We start from the raw sequence: 16,543 nt of genomic DNA on the forward strand, positions 1-16,543 counted from the left end.
TGCATAGAACTATAAAAATCACCATTCAATTCTCGTTGTGCTTTGAAATACTCTTCAAGACCGGCAGCATCTCCTTTCTCAAAAATTGTTTTACGACGTTCAACGGCTATGGCGTTTCTCTATCCTTCTTGTTGAACGTAATTTTATCAAAACCACCTTTTTCAATCAATTGAGTGCCGAAGTTTCTACTAATGCTACACCCCCCACTACTACAAAAAAGTGAATAGAGAACTGTTGAAATATGCTTTAGAGGACGCATGAGGACCGTTCTCCTGCTAAGCGATCTCTATAGTATAGAGGACGGTTTGGATAGCCGTTCTATATACATATAAATGGAGTACGGTGGTCTCAGCTAACCGTTCTCTATTCCCTTCCTTAAATCAGAAAATATAGGAGGAATAGAGAACGGTTGAGACACTAAACTGTTATGTATTTACTAAAATAAAGGACAGCTTGCTTAGATAGGCGTACTCTATTCTTCCTCTTTTACATTAAGATAAAGGACATTTTACATAGATAACAGTCCTTTATTCCCCATTTTTTTTCAAAAAAAAAAATATATTATTTTATTAGATAAATAAGCATTAAATATATAAATAAAAAAATAACGTTCGTACAAGCTGCAACCTTTGGAATGATACTAATTAAGTTCCCTTAAAAAAAATAGTTATTGCACTAAAACAAAGACTATACTAACCTACAGTAACGTATTACAACATTCTATTCCCATACCCTTTTTATACCTGCAACATATAGTCCATACCCTTTATACCTACAATATATTCCATACCCTTTAACTTCTAACCTAGTACAACTAACCTACTGCTCACCCAATAAACTATGAGCTTAAAACCAGACTAGTGTTGCCATAGTACGTAAACAACTTCTTTCGAACATCAACTTCATGGAAACCGTTGCCTGAATATCAGCTTCAAAACAACTTGTCGCTCTACTTAATCTTCTTCTATGGCCTCAACTGCAAACCAACAACACAATTTTTCAATAGCAAACCAACAGAACCATGAAATCGAAGGCGAGTTTGTCCTGATAGGCTTCTAAATACTACAATTAGTAGCAGTAGAGTACTACTTGAAATAGAAGTCACACACTTGTTGTACTCACTTGCATACCTTAGTGGAAGCCAATGCATAAATCGTATATATTAAATAGATTAATGAGCACATTAACACTTGTTAACAGGGAATAAATATGCAGGCAAAGCCAAATAAATTAATTAATTAACCATAAGTTTAGCAAGGATTCTACATGTAAAACACATGCTTAAGCTCACCTACACAATAGCTGAAGGAAATAATGCCCTTGGTCCAAGTATGCATTCTATGTTGAGTCTAATAAATGCGGTTCAGTATTAATTAACAAGTTAATAATTCAGTGAGATCAAGTGAGCTGAATGCCTAGCTAGAGGCCGCTTCAGTTCAAGTGGAATTAATGATATTAATCCACAGCTTACTCTTGACTGAACCCGTAGGGTCACACAAATAGTACGTAAACGGATCAAGTATTTAATGGCATTAAATACTCCAACTATGGATATTCGGAATCGACGGATCTTGGTTTCAGTGGGAGCTGAGATCGTCACAGGCAAGAAATGAATACTCCGGAAACGATGATATTGCCGGAAACGGAAATATGGATCGTATCGGAAATATAAATATTATCCAAGTCGTAGATGTTGCCGGAAACGGAAACATGGTACGTATCGGAAAATATTATCGGAAATGGAAATATTGCCAGAATCGGAAATATTGCCGGAAACGGAAATATTGTCAGAATCGGAAATATTATCGGAATCGGAAAATAATTCCGGAAACGGAAATATTAAATATTTGTTCGAAACGGAAATTGATTCCGGGATCGGAAATATTAAATATTGTTCGTATCGGAAATGAATTCCGGAATCGGGAATTTAATCGGAAGCGTATCGTACGAATTAGCATCGGACGAGGCCCGCTAGACGAAGGCCCAGCACGAAGCCAGGCCATCGCCCAGCGAGCCAACGCGCACCATCGCACGCCAAGCCTCGACCAGGCCCAGCGCAAGGCCAGGCCCAGCCAAGGCCTTGGGCGCGCGCGCGAGAGCACAGCAGTGGGCCGAGCGCTGTGCGCCTAGCGTGGGCCGCAAGGCTTGCGCGGGTGTACGGTGCTCGTGCAATGCTTGTGCGGGAATCCTGAAGCAATCGGGATTCGAAGTATGATTAAATCCTAAAACTATTAGATAATGATTATTTAATTAGAGTCCTAGTAGGGTTATAATTAAATAAATTAGTATCCTAATAGGATTCCAAAACCTTTTCCATAACTCTATAAATAGGTGTCTAGGGTCACATATTTACATAGATTTTTCAAGTATTCAAAGTGAGTTTTTGAGAGAAAATTCAGACACATTCCTTGCCTAAAAGTGCCGAAAATCTTTAGTACCTTAAGGGCGATTCTAGTTGGTCAATCTTAAGGCGGATCCGGACGTGCTGTGGACTATCTACGGAGGGACGACATTTGGAGTCCTAAAGACTTGTTCTTGTTCGGTTCGGGCGCAGCTAGGGAAGGCACGCAACAAAGAGTATGCATCTAAATTATGCTATATGATTATGTGTAAATAATATGTATTCCTGGCTAAATGGTTTTTCCGCATGATTTATGAATTGTCATATGAATCATAACCTAACAGTGGTATCAGAGCCTCTTATTATTTTCATAATCTAAATTGCATGAACATGGTTAAATATTACAAATTTGCAAGAATTAAAAGGGGTGATTAATTTTCGTAATTGCTAATTAATTGCAAATTGCGTTTATTTAATTATACGTACGCAGTTTTTCGGCAGTTTCTTCGTTACTCATCCAAATCGAGTGATTTTTGTGTCAATTCCGCATGTAAAAGGCATTCTAAAATTTTGACAAAAAAAGTATTTTTCTGCCGAACCCAGAATTCTCAAATTCGAAGCCTAACTATGACTTTTCGAAGGTTTTAGTTTTTCGAATGCAAAATTTCGTAAATTTAAGATGTTAAATTAAATATTTGCGATTCTTGTTGATAAATCTTGAATTTTTGATTGACCTACTGTATATGTTTAACAAGTTTGAATGCCTAGCCTTGTTAATTATGCAATCTAATTTGTAATTATGATTAATTTGTTGAAAATTAGAATAATTTAGAATTAATTTGATTTTCATAATTAATTATAATTTAATTAGAAACCTATGATTAAAAACCACCATAAAAATTGTAAATTTATGATAAATTTTAAATTTTTATGACCTAGGCTTGAATCCATATTAATCGGAAATCAATTGAATAATAAATTTTCGATTTTTCGCCCTAAAATTATGAAATTAATATTATTTATTAATTTGTCATTAATTTTAAATATAAATTTTTAAATTTTATGCGATTCGTTCATAAAACTTGCACGCACAAAGCAATGGACGCTACGTGTTACCCTTAAGGGGTGTTGTATAGTGCGGGCATGCGACGACGAGCAAGGGAGCTCGTCGCCCGTGCGGCACGAATGCAATGAGCAAGGCCATGGTGCACGAGCACAAGGCAGCAGCCCTGCCTTGTGTCGTGGGCTACGAGCTATGGACGAATGGGCATGGGCGAAGGCAAGGCACGGCAGTCGCGTGTGGGCAGCAAGCAAGCTGCGCTACAACGCGCACTGCCTCGCGCAAGCGCGCGCAGCCTCGCGCGCAGCGAGCGCAAGCTCGCGTGCCACGATCGAGTGCTGCGCCCAGCGTCGATGCCTCGCGCAGCGTCGATGCCTCGCGCAGCGAGCGATGGCTCGCGCACAGCGAGCGCTGGCGAGCGCGCACAGCGAGCAATTGCTCGCGCACAGCGAGCGATGGCTCGCGTGCATCGAGCGCTGGCAAGCGTGCACAGCGAGCGATGGCTCGCGTGCATCGAGCGCTGGCGCGCGCGCAGCGAGCACCAACTTGTGCGATGGCTTGCGAAGGGTAGAAGCAGCAGCTATGCGACGAGCGCATGGGCTGCGCGCACATGGCCAGCGATGGCTGTGTGCGTGTGGCCCATGGGCTTGCGATGCGTAGGGTGTTTGCGTTGCGATTAGATCGTTTTGAATGTTTAATTTGAAATTTTCAGTTCACGTAATTTTAATTAATTTTAAAATTAATAATTTAAATTATTTTCTTGGATTTTAATTTTGAATATTGTAATTATAATAAATTTTATTTATTCTAATTATTTTACTAAAATTAAAATCATGAATTAATTTAAATACGACTGAAATTAAATTAAAATTTTTGGATTCAATTATAAATTTATATGAGCTTTAAATTTTAATTAAATTTGTATGTTTCGGTTAGACTAGAAATACATTTTTATGTTTAAAATTAGTAAAGCATATGAATTTATTGGTTTTAGTGGGAGCCCCTTTTAGTCATAAACTCTTGATTAGGTCTACAAATCCTTAAGGTTAAAACAACTTGATTAGAATTAATAAGGACTGAATAATTGGTAGATTATTGGTGCCCTTGATTAATTGCTGCAAATGTTTACGTGATGCATAATGTGTTATACTAACCAGCTATGCGGGCCATTCATGATGATGAATGGGTGAATGGTATATATTGTATATGTACTGTTTTGCAGGTTATGAAGTGACTAGTATGGCCCAAATAGGATAGAAAATATGGTCTGCGTACCATTAATTTGAATGTAATTGGTCTAAAGTACCAAAGTTGTTTTTCAAATCAAATATGGTCTGCGTACCATCAAATAGTTGTAATTAGTTTTAATTATAGCTTATCCTATTTGAAGAAAATGGTGCCTCCCACGGAGATTTTCAAGACGGACTTTGAAGTTAAAGCTTCAAGATGAAGTCGGGCCATACTAGATCACATTTATCTTGTGCATGCTTTAAGTTATTTATTGCTTTAAATATGTCTTAATTATGCATAAGATTGTGGCTTGATTATGTTGCATGATTAAGGATTTTAGTTCACTTAAAATCTAACCAACATAGTAAGAGCCTTAAGTTCCAAACTTAAAAATTGAGTTAAAAGGTGCCATGCCAAAATATACACTTGCTTGGATATCCTTTACATCAATCTAGTAATAGTTTTCGCTCAGCGAGGTGTTACTTATTGGTCCTAAAGGGGCAAGGTACACAAATAATTGTGAGTACATGTTAGTTTTGGTGAAACTCAACGATATAAGTAAGGAGTCCTTTTATGTCGTGGCAAAATCGATAGGTTTACCTAATAAGTTCTTAGACGTACCTATCAACCAAGAATAGTTTCTAGACTATTAGCAAAAGGCTTTTTCTTACCTAAGATGTTTTAGGATTAAGTCGACAAACTGTGCTTAATTCTTCAATGATTTTAGGATCTTGGAATCATTTTATTCACACCTGCCGGAACAATAAATTCGAATAAAATGCTAATAACTTGTTGAAATTGCATGATTGCTTTAATTTTCAAGTTATTACTCATGATAAATGTTTAGACTTTGCATGCTTCAATGTATGTTTTAATTATTGTTTATAATTAAATATCTTGCACTGCAGTAAATCCTTTTAGAAAGGTAACAGTAAATTTCCTCGATTGGTAATGAATCCAAGAACGATTCACGGAAATGAGAGAAAGTGAGCAATTTAAAATGTACGTTTCTTATAGCGACTTTTATGGTTGTTTTCGAACATCAAAGTCGAATGGCAAACCAATTGGTGCTTGTGAATTCAAAATACACTGTAGTTTTGAGATCATAAAGCATTGAGTTTAATACGCTCAGCTTTACCAATGGTTAAAAACTAATATCTTTGTCCATTTAATTCTCGAATGAGTCTAGTCCCTAGACATTCGAATAGATCGATGCTTAGAGAACTTTAGAAGCTTCTGGTAAGATCATCTAGTTGAAACTTAATATTCAACATAAATTAAATGGTAAGAACCTTGTTGGGGTGACATTGGACATGTCTAACAAAGTATAAAAGTCAACACTAAAGAATTCAATTCTTAAGACTATAAGAAAGGGTACAAGAAATAGGAAAACGAGGAACAAATGAAAGGAATTTACGATTCCGTTTCTACCTATAAATTTATGTTTAAAGAGAAGTGACCTAGCAATCAAACTTCCTTGGTATCATATACCGCTTGAGGTTCTTACTTCGGTAATAACTCAAACAATGGAAGCTAGGATACACTAATGACCTACAAGTAGGAAATGAAGCATGGCAATGCTACATTAGTTGTAGGGTCATCTAGTTTGTTTTAAGTCCTTTCAAGGCTGGAACTAAATGGTTATTTTGTTCCATAATCAGCATACCTAAATTTCTGCTTCAAACACAGAAAGACTCACATTCAGAAGAACAAAAACAATGCTTGTTTGTTTGTTTATTTGAATGAAATGGTCATTTACGGGTTGAGTCAATTTGCTTGATTAAAACAAACAACTCTTTAACAATAAAAAACTTTACTAGGTTCAAATCAACCCCTTGATTTGAGTTCCACTAATCTTTGGCATTGTTGCTTAGACCATATCAACAAGTTAACATTCATAAGCTCTATTTTGATGGACTTTTGAAAGTTGATTGATTTCTAGATCATTTTAAGACAACTAGTCTTACTTGTTGAAAGTAACAAAAGATATGAACTATTGTTAGAACGCCTAGACAATAGAGTTCAAAGCTAAAGAAAGATTTTATGACTTTATTATTTCACATGGATTTGAGTGAATATAGGTTTATTGACTCAAATGTGATATAAGTTGAATCTGTTTGGGTAGTTCCAAGATTCAGAAGTATAAAATCCACTTGGCAAGAAATCATAAAAATCTAGGTTGGATCATGTTGGTGATTACTTGAGACCAAATATGATCATCAATGATTGTGTGTTGTAATTTCACAATCTAGGTCCATAAGATATGGCATATCTTAGTTGGAATAATCGAAGTCAATTAGTACTTGATTCGATTAATGATGGATCATAAAGACTTTTCCTATAATTTCTAAAACAAAATGATCAACTACCACCAAACTAAACCAAATTCGTCAAAGCTATTGAAAAGTAATTTCAAAATATCTTTTCATAATATATCTAAAGAGTTCCTAAACTCAGTGGGAGCTTAGTGTTTGTTATTCGAAAAACTAAGGCCCAAGTATAGATATATGTTTCATTGTGATTTATTCAAATGAGACACAAGGGTATTGTTTCTACCACGAATTTTTTGAGAACATAATGTTTGTTTGCTCGAAATGATGTCCTTTTGGAGATTCGTTTCCAAAATGACAAGTGGGAGAAAATAGGCCTCGAAAGTATTCGAGGCGAACAACAAACATAAACGGACATTCCGGAGGCTTTTCGAAGTGCTTCAGAAAAACCGAACTTATTCTTTAAGGACTTTAGAAGTGGCTTTAAAGAATAGACATCTCTTAGAAGACTTTACAAGTGCTTCAAGGAGAACAGAATATCGAAAGTATTCGAGGCGAACAACAAACATAAACGGACATTCCGGAGGCTTTTCGAAGTGCTTCAGAAAAACCGAACTTATTCTTTAAGGACTTTAGAAGTGGCTTTAAAGAATAGACATCTCTTAGAAGACTTTACAAGTGCTTCAAGGAGAACAGAATATTCAAAGGACTTTCAAGTGGCTATTGATGTTCTATACCCAAGTAGGCATAGAATTCAAGCCACTGAAACTATGCAATTCTTCTATTAAATAGTAAAGAAACCTACAACTTGCAGTCAAACTTAAAGAAGTGACTTGTAAGAAAGCTATGACGAAACCCAGATTCCCTAAAATGGTTAGAGGCCATATATAGACTATATGTTTAATTGGTTAAAGGCCATAAAACATACTCAATGTTTTGATGACAAAATTGAAATTTTGTTGATTTGCAAGAATAGTTTCACACCTATTGGTTGCAAGTTTGTTTTAAGGATAAAAACCATCAAACATGGAATTGTGTTCACACACAAAGCTAGATTAGTTGCTAAAGGTTAAAAGCAAATTCATGGCATGGATTGTGTTGAAACCTCATGCAAAATCGTAATGCTTAAGTCTATAATTCAAGCAATGATTGCATATTGGTACATATGGCAATTGGATGACAAAACGTATTCCTCAATCAAATGTTGGAATATAATATGTACATGGTATGTCATAGAATTTGTGGATCCAAATAAATGCTTGAAAAGGAAAGCTAGCTTATAAAATCTAAGTACAGATTTAAGCAAGCAATTGGGAATTGGAACTGTATTTTAAGTGAAGCTAATAAGCATTTTAGTTTCATAAAATATACATGATTCTTATCGATATATAAGAAGTTTAGTGGGAGTACTTAAAACTTAATTGGTCCTATGTGTATTACACACATATCTCTCTATTGTGAAATAACATTCAAATGCTAATGACTTAGATTTGAAATTATTCATCAATGATGGACCATGGCGAAACTTAGGACATACTGGGTATTAAGATCTATTTACAAAGATCTTATGATATTATTTTGGATTAAGTAATGGCATTTACTAAATCAAACACGAAAGTCTCCATTGGAGATATTCGACCCATGTGAATAAATCTAAGTAAAGGATGTTTGAACTATGTATAAGCATTTACTAAGTTAAACATCAAAGGATCTAAATAAGATTCTTAACCTATATTATATGTCAAAGAATTTAGCTGAATTTAGTATCTACTGAAACTAGATAAGCTAAAGTTACATGAATAGAATTCAATTGGGAATTATTCTGCAAAAAAATTTATCATGTATGATATAATATGAGGATCGCCAAAAACGTATCGTATGACTTTAGCCATGACGAACATATACCAATCTCTATTGATCTAAGTAAAGATCAACTAGATTGAGATCAAGAATACTTATGGTACTTGAAAAGGTACATAGGAATAGTTCTTGATTCAAGGAAATAAAGATATGCTAAATATTGATGCTACACGCATAAACACTGGCAAAGGATCAAGCAAGACCCTTTGGAGTTAACCATTGATAAGGACGAGCTATAGAGCATCGTGTTTTGAAAATGGCAACATGGGTTGGAGACCATGAGTTGTTGCGTGGGAAATTAAAATAATAATTTCTATGTTCTAAGATATAGTTGGAGAATCTTCCACATATCTATGAACTGCCTGGATAGGTAAATCCAAACAAAGCATCACTAGCAACCTATACAGTTGAAGTAAAAGTAATTATTGCCTAAGAAGCAATAAAACAGGGTTGTTTAAAGTTCTTGATTGAACTTGGGTAGATCACCTATCTGCTGGCTTGATGGTTCTTCATTGAAAAATGCGTAGAACCACTCTTGAAGCAAGAAAAACGTCTGCTAACTTGATGGTTCTTCATTGCAAAATGAGTAAAACCACCATCGAAGTAAGAAAGACTAGATCACATAATAAACAAACTCGAAAAGATCTTATCATCATATCTCGAAGAACATTTGATGAAAAGGATATTAAGATTGGCAAAGCATGATAACTAAACCTATGAAACAAGTGAGAAGCAACACTCACGTTGTAGCACTGGAAATCAAGCATAGCTTTGAATTCCATGAATTGTTTTAGAAGATGGGTTTGAGGCCCATGGTTATAAAACATTGGGGTTGAACATTTATCATATATGAAATGTATTTTCATATTCCATTTAATCTTGGTTTAGTATTAAATGATGAGTCCCTTCAAATTTGACGATATATTCAAGATAGACTGTCAGGACCAGTCCTATGACTAAGAAATGTCTATCAAGTGAACTTGAATGTCAAAAGGTTGAAAATGGTCCCTAGTCGGAGTTTTCTATAAAATTGGACGCATAGAAAACGTTAGACGATTAGAATGCAAGATGACTAGTAGTTCTGTTTCTTGAACTATGTGGACATGGCAATGTCATAATCATTTGCATAGATACCTACTTTGGGAAGACTAGTATCGGACAAGACCTATGAAACTTTACTGTAAGAGATGAAAATCTGTCATAAGTAAATTTCATTAAAATTATTAGACACTAAATCCTCAATACCTGAGTAATTTGAGATTACTTGTTTGAGAACTGGTTGCTTTGACGTTGACCAACCGTCGCACCGTAAAAGGAGGCTATAAAGGCAACGCTCAGGTAATCACCTATCAAACGAAGTCTAATCTCAAGATCGCAAGATTGGGATTGTCCTACCATAAATCGGGATGAGATGCTTAAAAGTTGTACAAGGCCACTCGGAGAGCTAGAAACTGTGAAATGCATGGCCGTGCTCGGATGAATCATAGGCTATGATTATCTGTTTATTTGATCAGTTGAACTCTGAAACCGAGGAACACCTCTGGACATAATAAGGATGACAACTCTTACCTTATGTTCAAGAGCAAGCATCGAGCGACAAAGGAATTAGGAAATGCACACTTGTCCCTAAGGACAAGTGGGAGACTGAAGGAAATAATGCCCTTGGTCCAAGTATGCATTCTATGTTGAGTCTAATAAATGCGGTTCAGTATTAATTAACAAGTTAATAATTCAGTGAGATCAAGTGAGCTGAATGCCTAGCTAGAGGCCGCTTCAGTTCAAGTGGAATTAATGATATTAATCCACAGCTTACTCTTGACTGAACCCGTAGGGTCACACAAATAGTACGTAAACGGATCAAGTATTTAATGGCATTAAATACTCCAACTATGGATATTCGGAATCGACGGATCTTGGTTTCAGTGGGAGCTGAGATCGTCACAGGCAAGAAATGAATACTCCGGAAACGATGATATTGCCGGAAACGGAAATATGGATCGTATCGGAAATATAAATATTATCCAAGTCGTAGATGTTGCCGGAAACGGAAACATGGTACGTATCGGAAAATATTATCGGAAATGGAAATATTGCCAGAATCGGAAATATTGCCGGAAACGGAAATATTGTCAGAATCGGAAATATTATCGGAATCGGAAAATAATTCCGGAAACGGAAATATTAAATATTTGTTCGAAACGGAAATTGATTCCGGGATCGGAAATATTAAATATTGTTCGTATCGGAAATGAATTCCGGAATCGGGAATTTAATCGGAAGCGTATCGTACGAATTAGCATCGGACGAGGCCCGCTAGACGAAGGCCCAGCACGAAGCCAGGCCATCGCCCAGCGAGCCAACGCGCACCATCGCACGCCAAGCCTCGACCAGGCCCAGCGAAAGGCCAGGCCCAGCCAAGGCCTTGGGCGCGCGCGCGAGAGCACAGCAGTGGGCCGAGCGCTGTGCGCCTAGCGTGGGCCGCAAGGCTTGCGCGGGTGTACGGTGCTCGTGCAATGCTTGTGCGGGAATCCTGAAGCAATCGGGATTCGAAGTATGATTAAATCCTAAAACTATTAGATAATGATTATTTAATTAGAGTCCTAGTAGGGTTATAATTAAATAAATTAGTATCCTAATAGGATTCCAAAACCTTTTCCATAACTCTATAAATAGGTGCCTAGGGTCACATATTTACATAGATTATTCAAGTATTCAAAGTGAGTTTTTGAGAGAAAATTCAGACACATTCCTTGCCTAAAAGTGCCGAAAATCTTTAGTACCTTAAGGGCGATTCTAGTTGGTCAATCTTAAGGCGGATCCGGACGTGCTGTGAACTATCTACGGAGGGACGACATTTGGAGTCCTAAAGACTTGTTCTTGTTCGGTTCGGGCGCAGCTAGGGAAGGCACGCAACAAAGAGTATGCATCTAAATTATGCTATATGATTATGTGTAAATAATATGTATTCCTGGCTAAATGGTTTTTCCGCATGATTTATGAATTGTCATATGAATCATAACCTAACAATAGCTTCTTCTAGTGCACGCATCCCTTAAAAGCAAAGGCAACCATGAGTGATTGATTAGCCAAATAAACATCAGCAATGCAGCGGCTTAAAACAACACCTGCTCACCAAATCAGTAATGGTTGCGGAGTACTGATTTGCCGATCACCATAGAAAGCTTGTTAAAAACGCATCAAGAGACTTACTTGCGACAAATTATCTTCTCTTGGTTAAATTTCCTAGCCATGACCGTCGGAGAAAGCTCAAGGGGAACCAAAATGTGCACTTCTGTTTGGCCTTTTGAATGCAATACTGATTACATATCTGCATCAAAGAAAAAAGGCAAACAAGAACACCTAAGTAAAGAACTTCAGCTAATTACACAAAATATCTTATAAGGGGTTAAAGACAATCAATAAGCTGCCAGAAAGGTAGAAATAATTTCAAATGATGAATTCTGTAACCAGTGAAATAACCCAGACTGAGAGGGATCACAAGTAAGAGAATGGAGATAGGGAGAATTTTAATGTGTACAAGATGAAAAAGAATACGTAATCAATCAGTGGTAATATATGAATTGATAATATGGAACCAACAAAAATATTTAACAAGTGCGTCAGGGAGAAGCATTAGGCCTCTGAAGCTTGCTCTTTGAAATTCTAGTACAAAACATGAACATTAAAATAACACAAGAAAGCAAAAATAGTCTGAAATAAGATCGTATTTCCTGCAATCCCAACTCAAACACCTCCAATTTCTTTCCATATCGACTCCGTCTACTCATCAGGTATCCATCTAAAAAATCATCCATCGATATCAACTTTACTGATTCATTCGAGTTTGCCATACCCAGCAATTGTGGCCCAAACTTGAATAGTGTGAAGAATGCAGCGGACCAGTCATTAAGAATTCTCTACAATAAAGAAAACTATCCCAGCCCACTAAAAACAAACTAATGTAATACCAAGTATTACTTACTTACTCATCATACCTTAAAGGTGGTTTGATCTGTTGGGTTAAACATTCTGAAGCAGATTCATCTCCATAAATCTGCAAGTGTGAATCAAACTTATATATATAAAACCATCGCATCAAGTAACTTGGTCAGAAAAATACATCATCTCACAAACCTCAAAAGTGAAAGCCATGGGAACTTTTGCAATCTCATAAATGTAGTCTGTTGCAGTACCGTGTGCTAGATACCTATAAAAAAAGGATTTCTGAAGTGAGTTGTAAATTAAATACAGCAATACCTTTATAAGAACTACAGATAATAACCAATGCTATTATTCTTAGCTTTATTAGTTAGATGAACTAACCCAACGGAGCCTCCCCCAGAACCAGTCATGCAGTGACCTTGGAAGTGCCGATAATTCAAATCATTCACCAATGCTTTCATTTTAGCTGAAGAAGCTCCATCCGGGGTAGTATTTCTGTGGTCATATGGCATGAATAAAGTCTGATAAACATGTAAGGTAGATTAATTAAACTGACACGGACATATAATTCCTACTTACAAAAAAACTACATGATAAGTAAATGGACTAAAATCTGTCACGTCACATTTAAATATAATTATTCCTTAATTGTCTTCCATGCGTTTCACAGCTTGGTACAGAAGCAGACAGTGAAAATTCTGTCACTCTGTAATTGTTTCTATTATTTAGTAATGAGAAATTAGTGTTCCAACCAAGCTGTCACTAGTTACCTGCTTCATCCGTTCTGTGTTTTAAACACCCAAATCACAAATAGGCAAAGACAATTGCAGAACATCCTTTATGTAAGGTGTTAGAGAAAAAACCAAGACATTATGGCCAATCAAATTTGAAGATATTCTTCAGGTTTCAAGAATAATTTGTTTACAATATTTGCCCCTCAATCCTCAACTAGTATAGACAAATTCAAGTAAGCAAGAAAAAAATCACGTTTTCTCATCCACTGACATAGAAGGACATACATATAGGTTGGCTGTAGGCAAGAAAGATCTGGAGTTCAAAAAAATTTATCTAAACAAATGAGAACGAATAAATTAGGAATTTACATATTCTGTTGTGTTGATAGTCAAGATTATGGGCCGGAATAAGCAGAAACGTGTCCCTTGAAACCATCCTCATGGAAACCGTAATGGTAGGAGCTCTGCTATTGCTAATTTAGTGTATGCCCCTTCTTCTAATCGAACCAAACTGCAACATGTAAAGCAAACAGCACCAACACAACTCAACTGCAAAACAAAAAGCCCAACTGCAGATCATCAGAGAAACATCACAACCTGCAATTATAGTTACAACAATCTAAAAATTTAAAAAAAAAAATTAGATGAGCTCCCATTAAAAGCAACAAATTTGAATATTATTTCACTCACTTCAGTTTTCTTTTCCCACCTCTTTGTCTGTTACTCCCAGCGGACATCAATTTATCCTTCCCCCTCTTTATTTCGATTCTAACTGAGAAATTTTATTCAGCCTAAACCATATTAACTAAAAGAAAATTAGCTCAATAAGATCTTAATTCAGAAAACTCAATCGATAATAATTCTACATATGTAATTCGATTTAATTGTTGCTCCTTTCTGTGTATTCATCAAGCGGAAGTGATTCGATTAAATTAATTTGACCTAATATAATTAGAAATCCTTACTCTATTTTTATGTTGTCAATTAACAAGCTAGAATTCCTTATTCATATATTGCAATTAGATAATTAAATATATTCATATCCCTAGGCTATTACTTGAATAAGTAGTATGAAAAAATATAAGAACACTAACCTTAGAATTGACGGAAGGGGCGGAACAAACGTCATCTACGGGAGGTTTGTAGGCGGTGGGAAAGGCGGCGCTGAAGACGACAGTAAATGGAGGAGATCAGCGAAAGGGTGGTGGGAAAGGCGGTGCTGAAGACGACAGTAAATGGAGGAGATCAGAGAAAGGGCGGTGGGAAAGGCAGGCGGACGACGCTTTGCTTTTGCAATTCTCCATCTCGCTCTTTGAACTGGAAGCTTATTTTTCTTTTGGGCGTATATTGGGGATTGGTTGCAGGCTTGCAGCGCCCTAACAATCAATATAAGTAATTTTTTTTTATTAGTATTATTATATTTTTTTGGTCTAAACGTAAGAATACACAACGGTTATCATAAAACACTGCTATATATTTTATAAAGTATTTTATATTTATTTAATTATATTTATTTTGGTAAAGAATACAAGACAGCTAGGTAAGGTAACTGTTCTCTATTATTTTTTCCACACAACTGTTATAAGAGAAATGCGTACTCTATACTCCTAGACAACGTTTCACTTACTTAACTGTTCTCTATTCAGCGTTGCTTATTCCAACTTTTGTAGTAGTGCCCCCCCCTTTCATTTATCATTATCCTATCAAAGGTGGGTCCATCAATGTTTCTGTAATTAAGCATCATCCTACTACATTCGGGACTAAGAGGGTGATTATGCTTCAAATCACAACTAACTACTACAAAATCTCCATTTTTAACGGAACCATAAACAAACATTTTGCAACTAGTAACATTAGACCTCGAGCTTTTTTTAACACCTCCCTTCTTACATTTTAATCTAATTCTTTCCATCATATGTGGCCTATCCTCAAGTTCTCCAACACCTATTTTACTATCACCCTTATCTTTGTACTCCTTCTTTAACGTATTACAACTCACAAACATCTCAAAACCTTCCTCAAAAGCGTAACAATGACAAAATTCACTAAATTCGTGACCGGAATGAAAACACATTCCTTCAGTAGGGGGGTTCGACGTACTAGTATTGACAATAGTTCCATCTTCGGCCTCTGGTTCAACGTTAAGGTCTACACTAACCATTGCACTGTTGAATACATAATTAAATTAATAAAAACATTTAGAATTCAAGATTAAATAATGATTCATGCATATTCAATTAATTCATCGGGAAAATAAAATATTACTGCATACTGTACGAATTTCTTAGTATTAATGCTACATATACATTTAATTAAATTTAATTGGATGACATACAACATTTATCAAACATATTAAATACTGCACTTACACACCAGACATTGTTTTCTCCGTCATTAACAACTAATCTTACCGTTTTTCCCTCGATCCAAATTAACAAAAAAATTGCAAAGTACTAATACACATTAATAACAGATAAAATCGGAACTTCATATACCGTGAAGGTTAATAATTCCGAAATATATGTTCCAGGAAAAAAAAATTACAGAGAAAATAGAGTTCAAAAAACTTCACCTCACAAACGAAGAAGAAGAACGTTGTAGCATAGCAAACTGTAAAACTCGAAATTGTTTTTCTTTTTAAGATTGAAAAATTGGGCGGGCTAAATTTTGGAGTATTTTGGGCGCTTAAAGTCCCACTGCTGAAGACTTGAATGGCGGCATTACTGAAAATTCCCCCCCTTAAACAAGGATTTCCCCCCAAACCTAATTTTACATTGCTAACTTGTCATAATATTATTGCAGGATAAGTCCACTAATCTTACCCCAGACTAACTGTATGAATTTCCTCAACATTGTAATCATTTAGTCTTGTCAATTATCATTTAACCCAAGCTACATGTCAAGGTTGGTGTGTATTAGAGCACACACAACCTTGACATGTAGCTTGGGTCAAGTGATAATTGACAGGACAAAATGACTACAATGTTGACAGTGTACAAGGGTCAAAATTTAATTAACTTGACCCAGGTCGCATATGTGACCCAAGGTCAATTGTATTAAAATTGGAGGTGGGACCGACTTCAACTCCACTTGCAGTTGCATCGGC

The 16,543-nt window shown here is 36.1% G+C and overlaps 1 protein-coding gene across 3 annotated transcripts; it reads right to left on the reverse strand.

Annotated features, from left to right (window-relative positions):
• Window positions 1-615: 615 nt before the first annotated feature.
• Window positions 616-14,772, reverse strand: LOC110779119 (uncharacterized). Of its 3 annotated transcripts, none has more exons than XR_008927067.1 (7): window positions 14,532-14,772; window positions 13,807-13,986; window positions 13,085-13,198; window positions 12,896-12,968; window positions 12,757-12,815; window positions 11,972-12,089; window positions 616-976 (listed from the first exon to the last, which is right to left on the reverse strand). XR_008927067.1 is itself a non-coding variant. In XM_056835474.1 (6 exons), the coding sequence occupies exons 3-6, from the start codon at window positions 13,213-13,215 to the stop codon at window positions 12,029-12,031; spliced, it is 324 nt and encodes a 107-aa protein (XP_056691452.1). In that variant the 5' UTR covers window positions 13,216-13,224; window positions 13,807-13,986; window positions 14,532-14,772; the 3' UTR covers window positions 11,571-12,028. The 3 variants fall into 3 exon arrangements, 1 of the variants encoding a protein (XP_056691452.1); XR_008927066.1 differs by having other exon boundaries at window positions 13,085-13,224; XM_056835474.1 differs by lacking the exon at window positions 616-976 and having other exon boundaries at window positions 11,571-12,089; window positions 13,085-13,224.
• Window positions 14,773-16,543: the final 1,771 nt, after the last annotated feature.

Source organism: Spinacia oleracea, chromosome 2 (assembly GCF_020520425.1).
Source record: "Spinacia oleracea cultivar Varoflay chromosome 2, BTI_SOV_V1, whole genome shotgun sequence".
Lineage (NCBI taxonomy): Eukaryota > Viridiplantae > Streptophyta > Magnoliopsida > Caryophyllales > Amaranthaceae > Spinacia > Spinacia oleracea.